The 24,403-nt window shown below is 42.2% G+C and overlaps 1 protein-coding gene across 2 annotated transcripts; it reads left to right on the top strand.

The window, feature by feature from the left end:
* Positions 1 to 736: 736 nt before the first annotated feature.
* On the top strand, positions 737 to 24,044 carry rxrgb (retinoid X receptor, gamma b). Of its 2 annotated transcripts, XM_083970166.1 has the most exons (11): positions 737 to 924; positions 7,868 to 8,017; positions 16,485 to 16,720; positions 19,844 to 19,988; positions 20,301 to 20,480; positions 20,729 to 20,889; positions 21,534 to 21,663; positions 22,058 to 22,190; positions 22,806 to 22,897; positions 23,138 to 23,243; positions 23,510 to 24,044. In XM_083970166.1, exons 2-11 carry the CDS (start codon positions 7,951 to 7,953, stop codon positions 23,655 to 23,657), a joined length of 1,398 nt encoding a protein of 465 aa, XP_083826292.1. In that variant the 5' UTR covers positions 737 to 924; positions 7,868 to 7,950; the 3' UTR covers positions 23,658 to 24,044. The 2 variants fall into 2 exon arrangements, with proteins under 2 accessions (XP_083826292.1, XP_083826293.1); XM_083970167.1 differs by lacking the exon at positions 7,868 to 8,017 and having other exon boundaries at positions 770 to 924.
* The last annotated feature ends 359 nt before the right edge of the window (positions 24,045 to 24,403 follow it).

The following is a 24,403-nucleotide window of genomic DNA, read 5'->3' on the forward strand; positions in this document are numbered from 1 at the left end:
ACTCTGAATGCCACAGTGCGGCTTGACTCCTGAATAACCTTCTGAGGTACCGCGAGCTTCACCCCTACATGACCCCGCACTCTGAACAGGGGTGTGGGGGGACTCCGGGGGGTACCCAGACCAGGACTCACACTATAGGCAATAGGTAAACACTAGAGATCCCCTCTGCAGGAGATTAAAAACAATGTTTTGCATTTAAAATAAGCACAACCTTATAGATTAAATAGACTTTAAGCAAGATATACGCCTATTATAAATGGGTATGGGTTTAAATTAACATGGACCATTTGGGAGCTGGATTGCTTTATGTTTGTTAAACTGCAAGACATTTACAACAAATGTAAATAATACAGAGTAGACTGCATAGTGGGTCATCTGTCAGTGTAAAGTATGCACACGCCTGTAAACATATCCACAAATAAATAAAAATAAAATGCTTATATTGGTTACCAGTTTAATCTTAACTAAAATTGGTAGCCATGTGCTATCATCATCTCCTGGTATCAGTAATATGTTGTTAACGTAATTAGACTGACTGGCTGCAGTTATTAGTAGAATTGGGAGAGATTGTGTGGAAAGGGGCGACCAGGGGGGAAAAGGGGGGGGCAGACTGTGTTGAAAGACATATTTTCTTTCTGTTATTTAAGTAACATTTTACTGTGTATAATATTGCAACACGGTGTCACTGAGGGGGGAGACGTTTCGTCATGATCGTGTTGGATCCTGATATCGACCACGGCTGTCATTGGGAGAAGCCCTGTTTTGCCGCCCCCCCTCCCTCGCTGGGCCCCCGCGTAGAGCCGCCTTGCAGAGTTCAGTCGCGCTGGGAGAGGAATGCGCTGGGATGTGGAGCGGCACCGACTGTAGGAAATCGACGCAACAACTCGCACAGTATGGACAGTAATGATCCGTATTTGCACCTCAGTAAGTACGCCTCAACGATCTATCTAGAGCCCGGTGTGACTGTAGCGATCCACACGAAGCTGCTGCGTTTCGTTTTGACTTAGAGGGGGTGCGTTTGTTTCATGGCGTCTTCTTTCCAGCCTGCGAGCCGTGCGCGAAAAGCGTCCGCGGACTTTAAACGACCCACTCCCGATTATGAATCTGGCTGCTCTGCTACTCTCTTTGTTAATAATCGTTTGGTTTTTTTGCAAGTGAGGCAACTGAAACGAAAGCCGCGACCACTGCAAAAGTCAGGTGATCGCGGTTGCGCCGGTCAGGCAAGGTCAGAGGTTGGCACTTTAATTGCGCTTATGTAATTTATGGCGCTTGTCGCGCGTCTCTTGCTAAACTGTTTGAGACAGAAACACAATTTATTGGTCTGGGATGGTCGTCAGATCTACAGAGAAATGCATGTAACAGCGTCGAAGGAGCGGCGGATTACTCCCGATAAACAAACTTCTACTTTTGTGGTAAACAGGAGTGCAGCTCAGTAGTGGAAGACGCGCCCTGGTCAGCGCTGTGGCTTTATTCAGCTGAATGACAGCGTGTTGTGATTTTGCACCGTAAAGCTGAACTCTGATCTCACCCTGTGACTTTGCCCTTGACCCAGCTGATGGCTCTTTTTCTATTATCAGGACTTTCTTGCGACAACCTAAAATCCACAGAGACAAGGAAATGGGATTGGCTCTGTTTCTACTTTGGAGTTTGCAACATATGGAGCCCATACACACTGTAGCCTATAGTCTGCTTACAGTATAAGGCAAATTCGTGTTACATCTGTGTTTTTATCAGCTGAACATATTCAGATTAGACTCCATGTTGAGAGAGAACGAGAGAGAGGATCTCAGGCGTTTTAACCTTCACTGAGTTACACACTAGGCTACATGCATCATTTATCATGTGATGTTTTTTTCTCCCTGAATGACACACTCACTGTCAAACCACTGCAGTAGAAATATGGCATGGGCCTTCTAAACCTTTGTCCATTGTGTGGGGGGTTTAAAATGAAAGATAATAATGTGGCATTACAAGGAAACAAATACAAGCAGTCTTTGAAGACGGAAATCAGGCAGCCCCTTTATGTTATCACAGATATCTCGGCACCATTTGGAGGGGCTGAAAATTGTTTCCATAATGAATGTCGCTCCCAGGGGAATGAGTGAGACATCTGGATGGGAGAGCATGTAGAGGGAAGCCCAAAGTGTACAGAAGTAACAGCCCCCCCTGGGCCATGCAGTCTTTGTTGTCTGTCTTTTAAGACTTCACTTTGATCAGAGAGTGAAGGCATCCCAAGATTTATGCAGATTAGGACACCAGTGTGGTTTAGTGCAGATATGTTCATCTGTTATTGATCTATTGGTCAGCCATGTTTCCCCCCTTATTATCCCCTGGTTTTTATTTATCTCTGTAGCACCATTAAATTGTAAATATCATTTTTTTTGGCACATTTTACGTGAACCCCAAATGATTACCATTGGTTGTGACCGACATATTTCTCATTGAAAGTTCCAGTCTGCCATATAAACACAAGAATGTCATAGATCACAGCTTCAGTGGAGTTTTTCTCACTATAGTTGCTTAAAGTTGTTGCACCCCTATTATCCCATAGCAGTTTTGGTATAGAGAAAGTATGAACTATGAACACAACTTCTAAGAGTACTGGCCACCATTCAATAGCGGAGGATGGTTCATAGTGTAAGTGTAATTAACATTAAAAAAAAGTCGTCAGAAAGATACTTATCTGTTCCTCAGTGAAACCCACAACCACTGAGAGATCATTCCAAGTCTTGTATTGTCACTGTTTTGGCTCACAAGTATGATTTATCGTGCATTTTTGCACAAACTGCCCACACACCCAAACAGATATGAAAACAGGGCCATAAACAGTAGTCATTTCTTGAATGAGAGATGATCCCCCTTTGGAATCTGCCAGGAGTGTGAAGCGAAGGCAAAGCAGTGTGAAGTCAAAAAAACATTCTGGTGATTATGTGCGGATTGTTTCGCGATCCACTCAGCCTTTCCCAGACATGTTGTGTTTCAGCAGGTTTGATGCAGGCATGCCCCGGGCATTAAGTAAAGTCAGCATTTTTTCGCGCTCAGCATTTTTTATTTTTCCGTCAGTGGAAGTGATTCTAGACACGCTGACAAGCACCCGCTCCCAAGTTTTGACAGTGAGAACTTAATTTAGCTCAATCAGGGAAGTGGAGGCAGAAAGAAGAACGGGATGGGAGAGTGAATGGAGCAAAATAAAAGGGGAAGTGAAGGGTAGAGGGGGGGTTGGGGAGGTGTAGAAAGAGGTCACCCCAGTTGATGTGAACTCTCATCACTTGCCAGAGGTCAATGATTCACCTCCCTGGACACACACACACACACACACACACACACACACACACACATGAAGGCAGAAAAGAGAAACACACACTCATACTTAGACTTCCATGGCTGCAAACATGCAGAACTTCCTATATGCACAGCTCATTGTGCCGCAAAATGTGACCATGATATCATGTGACTTAAAGAATGTGGGTGTTGGTATCTGACTGTGGAGTCCTGGCAGCATTAAAACCTGCTCTGAGACAGCCGATCCCTGCACAGAGCATTACCCACCCACTCCCTCAGAGTTAAATGAACCACACAGGTGGAGAGGGTGGGGCAATCTGCAGGTATTTGCTCAAGGATTCAATAGCCAGAGACCTGCAATGCTTCAGTGCTGTCACATTCATTAGCACACAATGCACACCATGGGCTTATTCCTAGGCACTTTTGATTGAGTGTGTGTATTTATGTGGCAGCGTAAAAGACTCTGCTTGCCTTCGGTGTGTGTGAGTGGGTGCTAATTGTGAGAACAGGATGAAGGGAAAAGAAGGGGCGTAAGGAGGCCATTCTCTGGGCTAATTGCCATTAATTAGTCATTAGTGAAGAAGGTCAAAGCCTTGATTTAATTCCATCTTTAATCAAGCAGAGAACCTTGAAAGGCCTGCGGGCTGCAGCAGTGTTTGGTTATGAGATGTAGTAAGCTATTTCTTTCCTAATTATGCAATAACAACATACCTATCACACATGGACGCACACCAACTCTCGTTTTTTTTCATGCACTGAACATATACGGGTGTATTACTCATCCCTCTGACTCTAACCATCTGATCTGTTGAATGTTTGCTTTCAATTAATTCAGCAAATGCAAAGCGTAACATCTGAGGATGGGCTACATTTTACATAAAATACTGAAAACATAAGTTTATCTGAGTGCAGACATAGTAAAGGCGATAGTTTGTACCTGCACCCACACATGGTGCTGATGTGTAAAACCAAGATTACCAGCCATCACTGCTGCAAATTTTTGATTGGAAAACACAACATTGGTTCTCTGTTAAGAGTATAAGTATGGTCTTTGATATAGCGTTTGACATGAAGTTTGAGTGCAGGTCCTCCATTCATTAATTCATTAATTCATGTTAATGTAACAAGTATCAAAAGTAAAAGTTCTTATGTAGACTGGCTCCTGTTGATGTCATGTTATGTTATTGAATTGTTATTATTGCTGCTTAAAAAAAAGGTGCTTACATGTCATTGTTGATTTAGTTGCAGCTAAATTTAACTGCTTCTCCTCATGGGCAGTTTATGAATGAATTTGTATAACATTCATTAATATTCACGGTTACCCATAAAGTTGGAATCATTTTGTTTCAGACACATGCCTCTCTTTATTCTTATTATAAAGGTTAATTGTGGTTTAATATTCACATTGATATGTTGGAAGAGATTAATCAGTAAAGTTTTGAGAAGACATAAACTGTATCTATCAAGAATAAATCATATTGTCACAATCATTGCATAAGAAGAGGTACATTTTATTCCAACTTTATGGGCAACCATGTATTTATACAACTGTCAAATGTAGAGTACCTACAGTCGCAGAAACTAATCTAAATTGTACTAAAGCTCAATTCTTAAAGCAGATATCAGCTTCACGGCCGTTTCGGCTAATGCTGCGTTCAAGGCAGGCTTTTGAAACCGTAAGTTACAGCTTCAAGTCACAACTACGACTTGGTAGCGTTCCAGGTAACCCGTAGCTCGTGTTTTTACCATCCTGTTGTCTGTGAAAGTTCCCTATAACGGCCACTCGTAACTTCCGACCCGTGAACTCGTACCAGATCGAACTGGTATGACTTCACAGGAAGGAAAAACACAAAGTACGAGTTTCTTTGAACGCACCATGAGTTAGCAGCCCCCGCCCTTGTCAGGCATCAATTGGTCCTCGTGCTACGTCACCACATTCACGCGCATCCCTTGGCTGCACACACAGCCCTTCATGCCGTTCTCTCTCCTCATTGGATAACACTTGTATCCCACAAGGAAAATTTTCTCCTCGGGTTACAGCAGAGCAGAGTGACGGAGAGACTCGTGTTTAGGCTGAAATACTTCATGTAAGTGATTGCTGACGGAAAATAGGACTATTTAGGACTTATATTAACAAAAACATTCCACTGATATCTGCTTTAAGTAAATGTGATAGTATAAACTATAGTTTCGAGTTTTAGTTAGCTTTACACAACCATTTATAGTTAAATAGTGGTCTTTGATGTACCTAGATAATGCTGACATGATTTTGATCTAATAAATTAATAATTTTGCTTATTGATTAATAATTATCTATAATATAGTTAATATTCTCAGGTTTCAGCTTCTCAAATGCTTCTCTGCATTTCTCAGCTTTTCATCAGTTTAAATTAGAGTATTTATGCAGAAACACAATTTGAAGGGATGTGCTCAGGGATCTTGTGATGGGTCTTTTTCACTATTTTAAACCATTAGCCACTTCCTCATAAAACAAATCAATGGATTTATCAATAAGGGAAACATTTGTTGCAGCCCCTGTACCCCAGAGTCAGCTCCAATGATTAGAAAGTTTAAGCTCCACTGAGCTCATTATTACCATTAACAGGCCTGGGATTGATGAGGGGAAATTTATGACTCAGTTCAAGTTGATTTGACTGACCAGACAAAGTGTTCTTCATGGCACTGTGTGCCCCACGGGAGCACAAATGGCAGCAACGGGTAATAGCTAAGCACATTAGATCTCATTAAACCTCTCCATTGAGAGACATGAATAACATGCTGCAAACCTCACTAAGCTATTTTGAGTGCTCAGAGTGCCATTTTGGTGCACAAGTCCCATCTCACAGGCACAAAAGCATGCACTTAATAACACACACACACACACACGCTCAGATTGTGGTTTGTTTTTAAAGATTTACTATTTGTAGACATAGGTATACTTTTTTTTAAAGTTCAGAATTAAACAATAAGGAGTTTACTCTAAATTGGGGGTTAACCGTCACCCCCCGACCCCCGTCTTGATACAGTCTGTGATACATCTATGAATGCTAATTATGGCTCTCAGGGTTAATTTGACAGTTGTTATGTGGGCCACGATGCACTATTATAACAGCATGCATTTAAGAAGGACTGTATTATTTTAGCTTCTCCCTGTGGGATTTGTTAAGTCTGAAAGAGAAGCAAGTGTCTCTTCTCCTTGTCTGCTTTTCTTATGTCCAACCAAGTCAGAGTCTCTAGCCAGGTCAATGTCACGGAGGGGATCTGGTTACCAGTGGCTATCCTTTGAGCACTGACTGTATAGACATTTGATCCAGTCATATGCAGGTGCACTGCACAAGCAAACTCTCTTAAGTCATGTAAGTAAAATAGTCACACTCACAGACTGGCAAAGGCCTCCAAAGTTTTCAATGTTATCTCTCAACACTAATGTTTGAAACAAGGCAGGGCGAACATTTGATAGGATGGCAGGATAAATGAAAAGGAGCAGCTGCAGACTTAAATCAGTGCCAATGTCACATTTATTGGCAAGAGCTATTTTCTGGTGATCATGATATGGCATGGTTCTATGGTCAAGAATGTGTGCTGCCTCAGTTTTTGTTGAACAAGCTTAACTCCTACTGCGTGCAGACTCATCTAGTGATATTTGATTCATTAAAACTATTCTATTACTGTAGTCTAACAAAGATTTAAGATTGAAACTGTCCCGGCATGCATTTCGCAGTTTATTTGGATTCCCTGAGGGTTTGTCATGTATTGTTCCTCACTGCTTTTAAGGTATATTTTTGGCCTGTGTTTCCATCTGGGTGTTCGCTTTGCCGTGTGTTTGCTTGACCATCATAGAGCATTGAGAAAGACAATTCCTGACTTCCTGGAATGCTGTAACACTTGTTAAACACACAAACTCACTGACAATGAGCACACAAGCAACTCCACATGTCATAACGGTACCATTAAACATGCATGCTGGCACAGCTATTTCTTGGCATCAGGCCGAATTATAGAGGTTTCATGGAGATACAAAAGAGAAATCGTTAGCCTCCAGCCACTTCTTGTCACTTCCTTTCTCACCACTCTCAACCCATTTGTGCCACCAATATGTTATACACAGTGACCATGACTAATATTCAGAAAAAAAGGGGAACAAAATGAAGAAATGTCAATGACACTTAACAACCTCTGTAGACAAGAGCAACATCAGTGTCGCCCTGTCTTCATATGCTCAGAGTCCTGATCCTTTTTAGGCGGAGTAATTGGAAACTTCTGGTTATACTGTACTCTTGAGTGTGACTCCCTCGCTGTGCCAGTCACCCTGTTCTGCCACTACAACAGGTGTCTCTGCACGGATAATTTTACCAACAGTCAGAGGGAGAGAGACACGAGATGAGTGGGTGGTAGAAGAGCTGATTTGTGCGACAGTCAGGCAGCAAACAGTTCCTGTGGGATTGATCTCTGGGGAAGGATAATCTGGGTAATCCTATAACCGGCACTGGTGGACTCCGCCTCTTTTGCTCTTCACTGATGCCCCCCCCCCCACCCTTCTCCACGCCGACCCTTCCGTTCGCTGACTATACTTGTCATTTTTCAGCTTGTCAACGAGCCAACACTCGAGTCTGAGTCCTGGTCCTGAGTGACTGGCATCCTGCCAGTGCCACACTTGCACCTCAAGGCATGTGGCACCCGGTGGCATCACCTGCAACTGGAGGAAGCCCAGGGAGGGAGATAGGTTATGGTCACTGTGAGTAGTTTTGTTCAGCTTGTGTGTGTGTGTGTGTGTGAGTGTGTGTGTATATGACTATTGTTGGAAACGCACTATTCAGAATCAGGGATTGCTATCGGTGCAAGATGTTACCTGTGTGCACCACTGTTGCTCCACAGTTTTTCACGAGTGAGGCTGGTGCACTAAAAGCTAACACTGCACAGATGCATTATCGTAATGCCTCTAACTCCTGTTTACTCTTTGAACAAGTTATTGTATTTAATTTGTCGGCACGAGCAGGACAAAGTCATCCGTGGAACTTATTTTTGCATTTACATTTACATTTAATAATATACACTTTGATCTAGATTGTTATGAAATTCTTACAGCGCTTTGAGGACTTTATTTTGACAGGGATTGTGCATGTAAATTCAGATTTCATGATCTTATTGTCCTCCCCAACGGCTCAGATTCTATCTTTGAAATGATTGGGTTATTTTAACCAGTTGTGTCAGGTACCAGGCCATGCTGTTGCGGGTTACAATCGAGACCTTGTGTCTCAGTTGAGGTTTCAGATGTTGTCAGCGGGGATGCCACTCAACTTAAAAGGATGCCTCCAGCTCTCTTTGCCTCGTCCTTCACTATCTGTTTATCCCTCAACACTTGTCCCTTCCTATTAGCCCTCTCCATTCTCCTTTCTCTCTCTGTTTGTGTCTGCTGTCTGTCACCCTGCATCCTTCCATCAACGCTCGCTCTGATGAGTTATTTTTCTTGTCCTCCTTCCTGTGTAAGAGGAGACGTGGGAGGTGTTGATATGCGCTCCTCATACATGCTGTAGTTGGGCCTATTAACTGTGTATACGTGTGTATGGATAATGTGTGGGTAGTATAGCACCAATTCTTTTCTCTAGTGTCCTTGAAAGAAGCATGTGACACTGCTGCTTACGACTGTAGTTCCTCCTTAGTGAAAAGTATGAACGTGGTCATGCAGCCATTTAGTACACACTGGGTACAATTTACACAAAGCCCATTCTCAAAGCAAAGCCAGGTTATACCATTGTAGTTTAAAGTACAGAGCTAAACAACAAGCAATTAATGCAATTTTGCATTTGTTTCAAGCAAATCTTGATTCTCTGTGGTTTGATTTTCACATGTTGTGAAAAACCAGTTTAGAACAATAACATGCATTAGGGAATGATGTTGAGCTACAGTATAAAATCAGTAGACCTATATACAGTTTAAAGTTAAAAAGGTTTAAACATGTGGAATTGCTACAACCTTCTGTCCCATTACTACAATGCATTAGTCCCATTACTACTGCAGGCATTGTCGCTTAGTCCTTACCATCCCCTGGTTAACTGTTTTCTAACATCTGTCGTCTACATCTGGCCATGTAGAACATTTTTTTCCTCTGGTTTTTCTTTTTCTTTTTGAGATGCTCTGTTACTCAATGTCTAACCTCAGGTTAAGTGTTGCCAACAAGCGGGATGTGGAGTCTGGCTGTCTTTCCAGGATCTGGTCACAAGACCAGAGGTCAGGTCGCTCTGGTCACACTCACTGGGTCACAGTAAGAGATCAGTGGTTTAGTGTGTATTATCTGTGTCCATTGACACTATATACACAACTCCATTAGTCCTTTAAAGCAGCGAGAGACTTCCAGGAATTACAAGTGCATCTCAATAAATTAGTCAATTTCTAGTAGTTTAAGTCAAATAGCCCCCACCAAGTAGTGAGTGCATATACATGGACATACTTTTCAGAATGTCAACATTTCCATATTAAAAATGTTTTTTTTAATTGATCTTTTATAATATTCAAATGTTTTGAATATGCATGTTATCCATAATCATTACAATTACAGTAAAAGACATCAAATAGATAAAGACTTGAAATGCTTCATTCTGTGTGTAATAGATCTATATAATTTATTTGTTTCAATTTTAAATTGAATTACTGACATAAATAAACTTTTCCATGATATTCTAATGTATTGAGATGCACATATAATTTAAGTTACCTCACCAAACGGAGCCACAATGGTGGATGCTCCTATTTGCATGTGGCCTGTGTGTGTGTGTGTGTGTGTGTTTGTTCACTTGTATGTTTATTTACTGCTTGTTCAGCCTGCTCTGTTCTGCTCTTTGTAAGCAGACCCGTGTTAGCTCTTCTTGTTTAGGTTCTGAACTTTTTTTTCATCACTTGCAAAACAATCTTTGTCCTGTCCCTGACTATCTCAGTCCTGGCCTCCTCATCGATCCTCTCTGCCTCCGTGTAAAAAAAGTTGTTACAGGCAGGTTTGTGGATAGAAACCTGGCAACAATGGCCTACATATGTGAAATACAGTATGTTGTGTTTGTTCATTAGCTTGACTGACTGACAGGTTATTTTGTTTATTAATGCTACGCTAGCAGGGAAACTGGAGTTTAAGGGGGAGAGAAAGAAAGGAAGCAGAGTTCACTTATCTTCTTTTGAGGGATAGTGTGTTTGAGTTCAACAGGGAGTTCACTACAGGGCAGAATTTAGGGTCAGAGAACTTCACTAGCTGAAGTGGTTATGTTGTCACAGCCGTATGGCTTAATGGGGAAAACATTTTTCTGTTTCCTGAAGATTTCAACATGAGAGCAGTGATACAGACGTGCTATTCTTGTAGCATTGATATTTTGGGCTTTACACCTTTATTTTAGATGTGTTTGTCCAACAAAGTATTCAGAAAATGGAACAGGTGTCCCTTGGCAGCTAAGGATAGTTTGTTGCTTATGTAACAGTAACAGAATACCTTCATTTTCTCTGGCCATTAACTATTTCTATTTCCTAAATCTCTGCTGTGCAGAGAAAAAAAAGGGGCTTTTTTTTTCAACTGATGATCTAAATGTTCTCAGCCAGGCGGAGAGATTAGGTGTATGTGGTGGTGGGATCATGTGAGCGTTGATGAGGCATCCTGCCAGTGCCACGGTGCCCTCCCCCATCCATCCTCCCATCCATCCATCTATCCATCCATTGCTCCCTTCCTTCCAATCTGGCTCCGTCCCCTCCTCCTCGGCCTCCCACCTTCTTGACAGCTGGCCTGCTGAGCTGTAGATACTTACCAGGGATAAGAGGATTTACTGACACAATTGATCAGACATCAACCTCATTTAGCGATGAAATGAATGTTTAAAGGGTGGTGATTTTGTGCGAGTGTGCATGGAAAATTTAGCATGCTTTTTCTCTCTTAATGCGCAACAACGAATGTGTGTGCAATGCAAAGAGAGAGAGTGTGTGTGTGTGTGTTTGTGGCTGTGTGTGTGTGTCAGGGTTCATGGCCAGCACTAGTGAGCCGGATTGGCAGTGAAGAGATTTCTTAATTACATGTGCGCTGTATCTAATGAGCTCCGCAGGCTGTCCGTCTGATTACTTTAGGATGCGTTCTGCTCTCTGTCATTTGGTCACAGCACTGTCAGCCACAGACACGAGCATGGAGCCGTGCTCTACAGTACGTACACACACAAGCGAGACACATGCAGGCATATACAAAAAAGGCATTAAAGGCATTTAACAGATCACTGCACATGCTGAGGATCCTTCTTCGTCGGAGCTAATCTTGTAGACATTGAGGCTTGTGTTGTTGTTCAGGAGTGGATCTGCTGCTCCCACCACTCCCCCCTTATCCCTCGCTGCCCACTCCCCTCCTCCACTACACACACACACCCAGGGCTGGTCTGCTCTTCGGACAGGAGATATTATTAGTTAGTGGGCCATGGGCTTATTGAATTACCACACAGTGGAGTGCTCCATCCAGCCACTACCCAGTAATTAACAGTGAGGGATTTAGAGGGTTTGTGGTCTGTGATGTTTCTTTAAACCTGTTGATCATTAGATCAGTGTTGATACATCTGTGGCTATATTTGTAGCTTTGGCTATTCTCTTCTAGACTACAAATAAATAATCATGTGAAGCGATACAGCAGCTGATTGGTGATGATGATGATGATATGGCCTTGGATCTTGACAAACGGGATCTGAAATAGTTTAACTGTAGCTCTGTTTCAGATGACTTGTTCACACTGTGGTATAAAAACACACTGACCCAGTGTGATTCCAGTGTCATGTTAAAAACATAATGTAGTTGTGTTTTATGAACTGCCTTTTGAATGCACACAGTGATAAATATGAGCAGTTTATATCAGGAGTTGTAAGCTGCATTATAGTATGGCCTTATCTTCAGAGAACAGTTTGTAGTATGATTAAGAAAATACTTAAACAATCAATCATCTATATTTGACAAGGTTTTCTGAAGACATTGTTTATGTTAGTAATTGCCACATTTATTGTTATTGAAATGACAGCTTGTCACAGTGTGAGATCATTATGACCATTTGTAATTCAGATGTAATCTTAATGTGAGTTGTGGATAATTCTGAAAGCTTTGTGTCCACTTGCCGCAGTCATTTCTGGGAATGATCGGTGCGACTGTGCTGGAAACTCTTTTAAACTTGGTTCAGAAGTTTGGCAACAGACGACCTTTGATTTGCGACGCCAGCGGTCAAAGGTGCCCTTCGCTGCTCTGTCTGTTTGTTTGCTCTCATACAGATGCTCTTAAACAGAGACTGACAGGAAGCACTGGAGCTAAATCAGTGTGAATCCAGCTTGTTTCTTATGGCGAACGTTGCCTTTCTGAGCAGCCTCGTGGCGCCTGCGTCCCTCTTTCTGCTCCATGTGTAACATGTGATAGCAGATAGCGACGCGCATTCCAGAAGCTTCTTTGTATGGAGGTGATTTACATAGAATGGAGATGGAACAGCCGGCGGAGTTGGGTCATTCGAGGATAGGCCCCTTTGAGCCGCTCTGGGCCGATTTATGCTTCCTCTGCTGCACATTTTGGCCTCCTTCCACACACACACACACACACACACACACACACACACACACACACACACACACACACACACACACACACACACACACACACACACACACACACACACACACACACACACACACACACACACAATGATGTTGTCAAGTTGCTTGCTTTGTGCATATAACATTTTAAACCTAAATATGTTCTCTTTACAGTAAAGCAGCCATAAGTTGTCACATTTGGAAACCTGAAAACAAAGCCAGGTCAAGCATTTTTTTTGCTTGACCTGGCTTGATTTATTGATTAATTGATTAGTGTTAAAATAATACACTAATAAATAAATCAATAAATCAATCAATCAACCAATGCTGCTAGCACCTAATCCCTAAATCTAACACCTCTATATTTTTGATGTGTGTACAGTATTGATTATAAACACGGATGTGAATTTCTTTTTTTTCTTTTTAAAGTATATTTTTGGGGCTTTTTGGCCTTTACAGTAATGGACAGGACAGTTGAGAGAGAGACAGGAAATGGGAGGCAGAGAGGGGGGGATGACATGCAGGATAGGGCCGCTTGACACAGGATTCGAACCGGGGCCGCCTGCCGTGAGGACCAACCAACTGAGCTAAATACCGCCCCCGGATGTAAATTTCTGATTTCAAACTTATCGGGCATTTTCTTGGTGTGGGGTTTGACTTGACTCAAGCCGGGAGAATTCATGTTGTAAATCATGTACAGTAAAAATTGCCCTGAAGTTGCTTTGCTGTTCCAACATCCAGCACCCTCTGTCCTGTCATGTTTTACACCTGGATACTTGTTGGTGTGGTGTCTATGAGGGCATGTTGGCTGAAGCGACGGTCGCCCTGTTACTATATCTCGTACTCAGCACTTCTAGAATAGAATAGAACTTTATGAGCCACGAAGGGAATTTGCCATGTACATAAAGAGAGGGGTCAGTGCACAAACTGAGACAGTACATGCTGTACTCATCCTGTGCTCATCCATTACGTAAGCTTGTTGATTAGATGAAAATGCACTTCAAAAAGTTGGGAATACACACCCGCCGCTGTAACATTTACTGTAAATGTAGGTAGTTCATTTCATTGCAGGCCACGGCATACGCTACAAAGAGTGCACTGCTTGTAAAGTGTGCAGTACTGCAGTTTATCTCTTGTATCCAGTTAGCTCCGTGGGAGAGAGAGGGAGGCCCCAATACATATTTGCCTGCCAGGGATCACTCATGGAGGGCTGGAGAAAGTGGGCGAGTGAGAAAGGGGGTGGAGGCTATAGCCTCACTGCTAAACAGGAAGTTGCACAACATCTGTTCCTTGGCATACAGAGAGGGACTGAATGGCCAGCTGTGTGTTGCAGAGTGTGTCTTCATGCACAACGTGCTACATCCAGGCAGACAATGTGACATTCCTCTCTATTTCCCAAATCCTTGACATCTGAAAGCAACTGTCTTACATTACTCAGAGTTTCCACTTCTTTTAACTAGAGTTTATTCTTCGCGCATCCAGTGGAGAAGAAACCAATGTGCATTTAATCACTGCCAGAGGTTAAGTATCAGAGCAATATTTCAAAAGCATTGCAAAGTATTTAGCAAGTAGTTCTGTTTAACTTTCAAAAAGCCGGCAAACTAAAGGTACTTCAGCAAACTTGACAGGTAGGAACAGTCCAAACATTGTGAACATAAGCAATTATTTCTCAGAACGAGGCAAAAAAAAACAAAAAACAGAAGCACATATTTGTGTACACGGGAGCTGAAATCTACTGCCTGAGAGCAAAAAGAACTGTTACATTTTTTAGCAATCTTTCTCATGGTGTCAGCACTAAGCATTTCCCTTAGATGAAATGAGACAATGTAGTCTTTTGTATCTTCAACTGTAAAATATTTATTCATTTGTGACTGACACAGTCACAAAGCAGGAAACAGCAGTTCCAGAGAAAAGGACTGATAGCTGATGATGACTACTTATTGATACCTGCTTCATTAATTTGTTAAACATTGCAGCTCTCTGGGGGTTCTTCTGTGCAAAGTATGGCTGCCATACAATGCTGGAGAGTGTCTCTTTTACATTTACCCTGGTGCAGAAATAGGGGAGCAACATTGTACAGAAGCTCAGTCTTTGGCTTTGAGAAGGCACAACAACTCTTTCCTAATATTTTCAAGGGACAAGGGATTGCATTAGTGCCTATTGGAAAATGTTTTTCCTGACAAATTGAACTGTCTTACAAAATCATCTTTGGAAATGTTAAAATTAAACTAAAGTTGATGAGGTCAAGATGATGGAGTAGATGTTTTAAATGGATCTGGGACCAAAACACAGGTGCTCTGCATTGTGTGTTGGTGTATCAAACCCACGCCCACCTTTACACACATGCACATAATCACACACAAACAAAGGAATGTGACATTTAACTAAGAACAGTGGCATTGGGCCCAGTATCACACTGTGTGTGTGTGTGTGTGTGTGTGTGTGTGTGTGTGTGTGTGTGTGTGTGTGTGTGTGTGTGTGTGTGTGTGTGTGTGTGTGTGTGTGTGTGTGTGTGTGTGTGTGTGTGTGTGTGTGTGTGCGTGTGTGCGTGTGTGTGTAAAGGTGGATGGGGGGATGGTGCACTGGCAAGAAGTAGCTTATGTGTTTTCTGGCCGTTCACATTAATCCAAACATCCACGTGTGCTTAGGGTGGTACTGTATGTCACTCTTCATCAGTAACATTTTCCTTCAAAAAAATCAACAACCCTCACTTATTAGCCCAGAGGGCTCCTGTTTATTGTTTATCCGCCTGTACCAGAACACGCTTTGACAGCCTGTATATATTCATTTCTTCTATGTATTACATAATCATTAATTATGGTTACAGCACATGTTGGTCTTTCTATGTACATACTATGTGTATGTTGGTTGGTCCACACCACACCCTGCTACCCAGTTGACTGACAGCTTTTCTAAGTAGGTCATCTATGTAAATGCCAGCCTGTCAGTTTACATCAATGGATGCAAAGCAAAATCAGCACGCTGTGACCAAAATCAGACAGACTTCATTCTGCGTAGCCATATTTACACATCACTGACTGCATGAAGACATATTGCACTGTCGGTCAACAATATTCTAAAGCGTTTGATCCTTTCATGTGGACATGAACATACTGTAGCAATGTGTGCATCTACGGTACTGTCATTTCCCCATGCACAGTCTGTTTTATGCTTGTAGGATAATCATTGAGGTGAAATTTGCAAAAGCTTTTGTCAGCTGCTGCTCCACACATATTAAAGGCTGATTTTGTGTTGTATTTACTCCTGTGGGATCTTAAAGCTGTCATAGTTAATTAGTTTATTTCAGTAATTAATCAAATAACTGTGTAATGTGAAAGGTGCTGAGAGTCATCGCAGTTTCCCAAAGAGCTCTACAGGGAGTTTTTGTGTCTTCCAACTCATTGTTTTGGTTTTGGTTTTGGTTTAATGCCCCTGGTTCACTCCCATCACTCTCATTAGTGTTGTTTGCACTCAGAGTAGGCAGCTGTTTTTAGCAGATGGGGGGGGGGGGGGGGGGGGGGGGGGGGGGGGGGGGGGGGGTAATACCTACTCAGTATCAAACCTCAGACAGAAAAAGCACTGTTGTACACTTTTTTGTTCTTAAACACACCTTTTTTTTCTCCCCAGACTCCACAGGGCCAATGAGCGCGGCCCACACCCATCCGCCTCCCATGGGTGGCATGGTGGGCCACCCGTCAGTCATCAGCACTTCCAGGCCCCTGCCGTCCCCCATGTCCACCTTGGGTTCACCGATGAATGGCCTGGCCTCACCCTACCCCGTCATAACATCATCACTGGGCTCACCCTCTATATCGCTGCCGTCCACGCCCAACATGAACTTTGGACCACTCGGCAGTCCCCAGGTGAGAAAACGTGTGGCTGATTTGATGGTAGTAGTAGATGGTAGCGATGGACAGGGTCATAAAATGCTTCTATTTCAGAGAGGGTTAAATTCCAAATATTTTTCTGTAAATATAACCTTTCTGCTTAGAATTAAAAGGATTTATGAACAATACATTCAGTCTAGTGCATTCCAGATGTAATATTGTTATTCATCCTCTTGGGTTACCCACTTGATGTTGTTTAAGGCAGACAAGGACTTCTATTCATCACTGTGTTCTTATCAACAGAGGTTTATATTCTTCAAATGACTTTTTTTTTGGCAAGCTTTGTCTGCATGAAACTAGCTTGTTCCTTGGTTGATCATGTGGCTCTCCTTCTTGGAATCCCCGACAGCGGTAAGGAGGTTGAAGGTTAGCCATATCCAATGTGTTTGGCTGGCCCACTTCAGCTTTTCCTTCTCTCCCCTACCCTTCTATTGACCTTTAAACGTCTCGCCCCCCAAAAGGTCACCACTGGGTTCTGTGTTACCTCTGTCATGCGAGGGGACTTAAGATCCAGTCCAAGCACTTTAATGGATTACAGGGAGAAAGGGAGAAGACAGAGGGAGAGCGTAGCCTCAATATTTCCTGGTTTTATATTTTTTCGGGGCATTTTGTGTTTTTCTAACTTTATCTCTGATTGGCCTTTGTCTCATTTTTCAGTTCAATTTTCATTTATATAAGCTCTTATGATGCAAACACAGCTCCCTTCTGTGAGAGGTGCATCTCTTCAGATTTAATAAACAGCACGCTCATAAGACTCCTCTTTCTCTGGCATAAGAGCTAATGCTGGTACGTTCTTTTCACTGGTCCTTTGAATGAACTACAAATCCCACAAGGCCCAGAGCTTTGATTGTCAACTGCACATGCATAAACACATGCATACACACACATTGTGCTCCAGAGGCTGGATCCAGGCCAGTGCTGCAGGGTGCAGCATTCAATAGTATACGTTGCTTCAATCAGAGTATGGGTCTGTGCCTTTAGGGACAGTCAGGGGTTAATACGATTGTATGGTGTACCCATCTTTCCACTGCTCGCCAACAGCCAGTGACCAAGCCACCGTCAGGTCATTGTGTCATGTAACATCTCATACTGTTTTCATTGGTGAACTGGAGTTCAAGAGCAGGTCAGGGTTGACAGCATTTAGCACAAGAAAATTCAATATGATGCTTGTACATCTATTTTCACATTTTCTGCTGTCACATTATTTTGTGATCATATAAACTACAGTTATGTTTACATAGATAATCAAAGAGTGTAACCTAAAAATCTTTCTTTTCTGATTTTTTTTTTTTTTAATTAGCTGATAAATGTGTGATTCATGACATTCTCCCGAAACTAACTGCTTTTAAAAGCATCTGTCTTAAACCCCAGGATTGCCTGTTTAGTTTAATATCATGGAAGACTTAAACAGTAATTTGGGATTCGACAGACTAATTATCTATTGATCTATTTATTGATGCATTGACGAGAGGTTTCATTTCTATTCACATTTTTATCACTGTTTGAGACTTTAAAACTGAATGAAAAAATGAATGTGCACAGTTGCCATTTGAAAATGAATCAGTTTTCTTAGATTTCAGAGGTTTATTCTAGATATTCATGATTTTTGGTGAAAAGTGTATATATGTCTGGCCCATTAAAGGCCCAAGTAAAACTTACATGTATGATGCAGTATGTTCTTCATACCATGTGTTATATAAAGAATGTATGATGAAATCAATAATCCATGGGCAGCGCTTGTAGCCCTTTTTTGCACCAATATGTTGTCTGTCTGTAACGGCATGTGCGTCTGAACAACTGTTTGAATACACCGCAAGGCTTCTTTTTTCAAACCACACGTGTGTAAAAATTAATTATTTGTGAAAAGTGCGTGGAAGAGTGCGCAGAAGAGGAATATCTGTGTACCACTGACTCACCGATGAGCAAATACATAGGGGGGCTGAATGCTCATTTAAGTGTGACTCTGTGCCTGTGGGGCATCTACAATCGAGGGGGTAGTGACGGTGTAGAGAACCAGTGCGCTTCGGGAAAACTGAAGGACAGAGAGAAGATCTCGTACACTCTCTCTGCTGTGAGGTCCCAGCCGTAGAGTTTATTCGGATGAAAGTGCACCTCGTAAATAAGTGATAGGAAGAGCCTGAGGTGACTGTGAGGAGGCTGTCCTATATGTCATACTGCATCAAAGATATAGGACAGGAGGGCATATGTAGGTCAACCTTGTTGTTTCCAGTTGGATTACAGATGTTTGCAGATAAACAACTAAACAAACAGAAAAGTGCAGCACATGCATCCTACCTGGCTCTTGTCAGCAGGAGAGGATCAAAGGGCAAAGAGACGATAAGAGAAAGAGAGGGAGATAGATGAAATAGGAGTCAGACTTGTTGCGTTGCCTCATTTAATTAGGGCTCATTACATATCTGTTGTGTTGTGGACACCAAGAGCGTCACGTCTTTTAACCTCAATGCACTTCTTAAGGTCACATTAGGCCTCTTACTGCAGTGAGAGTCCCCAGTTTCATTGAGTAAGGTTTGAATTTTTGTGAAACCACCTGGGGTACCATAATAAGAAGCTTTTGATTCTCAAAAATTAAAATTTGACCAGAAGAAACAAATTGTGCAGAGATTAGAGGCATCAACATCATAAGACTAATCATACAATTTCACTCATTCCAAGAAATTTGAAGACCCTGCACAGGAGCGCCCTCTGCTGTTTAAGATTGAGAACTGCAGTGTCTGTACACGTGACTCCTACGCCTCTCCCTGTCAACAAACAAGTAAAAAAAAAAAGAAAAAGAAAACCTGTATGACAAGCCTCTGACAGAAGGCTCAGCTCCTCCCAGTGACAGAGCATGTGATCGCACCCTGAGACACTTTCACAATAAAGTGTGTGGGTGGAGAGAAAGTAATAATATGGGTGAACGGAAAACAAAGTAAAAAAAAAAAAAAAATAGAGGAAGAGAGAGAGTGTCATGAGACTGGCTAACACTTTTAACTCTTGTTTCTCCTCTGCTTCCTCCTTAGCTCAGTTTTCATCAGTCTTGGCCACCTAACCTTCGACTCGCTGTCTCTGTTCTCTCTTCTGTCTTCCTGTCATCCTCAGATGAACTCTATGAACAGTGTCAGCAGCTCGGAGGACATCAAGCCTCCACCAGGCCTGCAGAATCTGGGGAACATCAACTACCAGTGTACAAGCCCCGGGGGAATGTCAAAGCACATCTGTGCCATTTGTGGGGACCGCTCCTCAGGTAATGTTAGGGGGAGAGAAATGTACACTCCCACTTCCCACAAACATTGCCACACAGATAACTGGAGGAAAGGTAGCAGAGACAGATGGGGTGTTTTAAGATGACATGTTGGTATCTTGTCAGAACAGTTTATTTTTCCTACTGCTAAGATGTGTATTTGTACTGTAATTCACTAAATGTAGCAGTTAACTATTTAGTAAATGGCAGCATGCTTCCTATCCTGATTCCAAACATGTCCAGAGTGAGGTTTACAGTCCACCTTGTTATAGTTGGCCCAAAGCTGGTGTGATGATGTGAGTTTTGCTTCCACAGGAAAGCACTACGGTGTGTACAGCTGTGAAGGATGCAAAGGCTTCTTCAAGAGGACCGTCCGAAAAGACCTCACATACACATGTCGAGATAGCAAGGAGTGCCTGATTGACAAGCGCCAGCGAAACCGCTGCCAGTACTGTCGCTACCAGAAGTGCCTGGCCATGGGCATGAAGAGAGAAGGTGTGTGTGAGTGTTTATGTGTACGGTAAGATGAATAGGGATGGGTTTTGATGTGAGCTAAAGGTCTGTGTTCTTTAATCTTGTCGAACCCTGGAGATAACATCACTACAGCTGCATGTTGTACAGACATGAATTGTTCAACCCTGCAGAACTATATTTTCAAGGTCCACATCTCAAATGCAAAAGTAGTATGTTGTATATTTGCATGGTATATTGTGGCATCAATGAAAATGTGTATGTTTTTGTAGCGGTACAGGAAGAGAGGCAGCGGGGAAAGGAGCGAGGGGAGAATGAGGTGGAATCAACCAGCAGTTTCAATGAGGAGATGCCCGTGGACAAAATCCTGGACGCTGAGCTCGCTGTGGAACCCAAAACAGAGACGTACAGCGACGGCAGCCCCGGAAACTCTGTAAGAATCACACACAGTGAGCAGGACTTGGCTAAACCTGTGAGCTCTGACTGTTTACTATGCAGCAAAGGTTGCCCTCATGTGTAGTGGTCTGTCAAAATGTACATATTTGTGATCTTTAAGCTGAAGTGATGGAATATGATCAGCCCAAGGGTAAATAAAAACAGCAAGGGATCTCCAAAACACGGATACAGCAGTTCATGATCCACAACTCAAATGTTCTCATTAACACAAGATGAGCAGTTTATAGTGTTAAATCCAGGCTCTACTATAACTCCATTCTTCAGACAAGCTGCTGACAGCTACTTTGAAGTCTGTTGTGCTCTGAGAAGTCAGCAAATTAACAGTAATGTAGACACTGACACTGTACAATCTCATGCAGCCCTGCAATAAATCCTACCACCCAAATCTAATAATGTTGAACTCTGGTGACGGTGTGCCGTTGGTAACTCAACTCTGTGATCATTTCAAAGACCATCCTCTTAAACTTTCACAAGTCTTGAGAGGAATTTGTTGGTTTAGAAAGCACCCAATATAGCTGCAGCTGCTCTAACTGCTGTTAGATAAATTTAGCAGGAAGCTCACCAGCAACATTATTGACTTTATTGTTTTTTTGTTGCAATTTTGCACTTGTTCTTCTCCAGACCAATGACCCTGTCACCAATATTTGCCAAGCAGCAGACAAGCAACTCTTCACACTAGTTGAATGGGCCAAAAGGATCCCGCACTTCTCCGAACTCCCGCTCGATGATCAGGTCATCCTACTACGAGCAGGTAGGCGCACATGCAGCCCCATGCATTCACAAACCTGCGTGTGAAGATACGCAAAGGTACCTCACCAAACAGCAAACAATCTTTTCTACATACCAGAAGTTATTCATCTCCAGGCAGAAGGTCTATTTGAGTCTTCCACATTTGCTGAGCACAAATTTGCCATCTAGTTTAATGGAGCAGTGAAACCAAATATAACTGGACTATTTGCCAAGTCCCAGCAGTGCAGATTGCAACTGTACCAGGGCTGACCTCTGCTGGTGACAGATTTCACACACAGGTCTGAATGAGAGAGTCAAGAAGTCTAAAAACAGACCTACTAAGAATTATTTTAGCTTTAAGAAAAGGGATGACAGAGAGATGGGGAAAGTCACAGCTGCTTTCTTTTTGCATCCAGGCTGGAATGAGCTGCTTATTGCCTCATTTTCGCATCGCTCAGTCACGGTAAAAGATGGCATCCTGTTGGCGACGGGCCTCCACGTCCACAGAAGCAGCGCCCACAGTGCTGGAGTGGGCTCCATCTTTGATAGGTAGGTAGTGCATTCGGTCACGATGGGCCTGACAACATTAGATCAAATATTACAGCAGCCTTGTATCGCTAATTGCTGGTAGTACAAACCCCTGTTAGTAAGAGCCTTCACCACTTTATAGCACCCATGCTGGACTGGACCACAGGACCTTAGCAAACCTGCTCTGCTAACTGTCTTAGGCCTCAAGTCCCATGCTTTTATTCTGAACTTGGAACATCTGCTTTTAGTTTTTGCGCACCAACCGGATGGAATTACCTTTAAAACATACTCAAGATTGACACTCTCTCTTCTCCTGGACTTTTCAGGACTTGGCTCTCAAACCACCTCACTTTAGTGTGCAACTGTTTTACTGAGCAATGACTATTTTTTTCTACTGTTTTACTTGCTTTTTAATCTCTTGTTTGATTGGTGTATTTCTCTGTATCTCGACATCATTACATAAAACATTAATAAAGGTTTGATGAAGAGGGAAGTGCAACTGAAATACACTTCCACAAGAGCTGATTAAGTAAATGTTGAGGCAATTGTTTTAACCAACAGCCCCCTCAAACCAATCAACTGATTTATAGTCTATGTGGTAACTTTCTAATTTTATCTTCTCTTTATCCCTGGCAGAGTCCTAACAGAGCTGGTATCTAAAATGAAAGATATGCAGATGGATAAGACGGAGCTTGGCTGCCTGCGAGCCATCGTCCTGTTTAACCCAGGTCAGTTACATCACATGCTAGAAAGCAACACAAGTAGCCTAGTGATGTTGGTCAAACCTAATGCCAGGCATTAGAATGTGTTTAATGACTTCACTGTGTATTTTTATCCAGGACAAGCCACTGTGACACAGTGGCTTCAATTTGTGCATTCTCAGTATGCAGATGGTGCAGGTGGATGTTTTGTGGATCGGAGGGGTTTTTATGTGGTTTTGTGTGACTGTGACTTTGTACTGGTTTCAGACGCAAAAGGTCTTTCAAACCCACCGGAGGTTGAGGGGCTGAGGGAAAAAGTGTACGCTTCGTTGGAATCATACACGAAACAGAAATACCCAGACCAGCCCGGCAGGTAGGAAATGCATCACAATACAGGATCGATCAATATACACCATTGTTATAATTGCTGCTTGGGTTTGCTCGGAGCAATTAAGATTGTAGATTACATTACGTACTGCACAGTTCATTCATAACTAAAACACTTTGATGTGCCTGCTGCATTCAGTTGAAAAGGATTTTCATTCTGCTGTTGGGAGCTGTGTAAGAGCCACAGGTGCCAGTGAATGTAAGATGAAGATAAAGGCTTTGAATGATGACGATATTTTCCCTCTTACCCAGGTTTGCCAAACTGCTGCTCCGCCTGCCCGCCCTGCGCTCCATTGGCCTCAAGTGTCTGGAGCATCTGTTCTTCTTCAAGCTGATCGGGGACACACCTATCGACACCTTCCTGATGGAGATGCTGGAGGCTCCACATCAAATCACATGACACCAGTCCCCTCTCCTTCCCCCTGTATATACTCCCACATTGTCAGCGATATGAAGATGGAATTAAAAAGAAAAGACTTGATTTTAATTGTAAAACAGCATATTTTGTACCAAGCAAAACATTGTAATTAAAATTTTAAAAAGTATTTTGAGGGTGTTGGGAGGGTGAAATGGAGGATTGAGTTCACTGTCAGAATGAATTCTAATGCAAATGTTAACAGATTTCTTTTGTAAATAGATAATTTCTGATGTCCGTTTTAAAAACAACCCAATGCAATTAAAAAAAAAAAAAGAATAATATTTTATTCAAAGAGGAAGTGAATAAAAATATCCCTACATTTCTTAAAACACACGAGAATTCTTACTGAATAAAGTTATTTAAAAACTAGTCTAAGTTTTTAATCTGTGTTTATTTTGTCATATTTTGTTGTTGTATATAATATATATTTAAACTGCACAGCAGCACCAATATTTTAAAAAATGTGGGTTGCTACTTTACCCACTTAAAAAAAAATACTATTCCTATATATGTCTTATATTTCCATGCTCTAGCCACTAGATGGCATCCATGAGGCGTAAACATGATGATATGCATACACAGCCAGACACCATTTCTTGTTTAATTCTGTGAGTACGCTGCTTGACATACTGTTTTCTGTTGCCTCTTTTCTCTTAACATAGCCATTACAAATAAACTGCAATATCCAAATGTGTCAAAGGTAACGGTAAAATGTGTTGCAACAGAGA

This window comes from Trachurus trachurus, assembly GCF_905171665.1.
Source record: "Trachurus trachurus genome assembly, chromosome: 4".
NCBI lineage: Eukaryota > Metazoa > Chordata > Actinopteri > Carangiformes > Carangidae > Trachurus > Trachurus trachurus.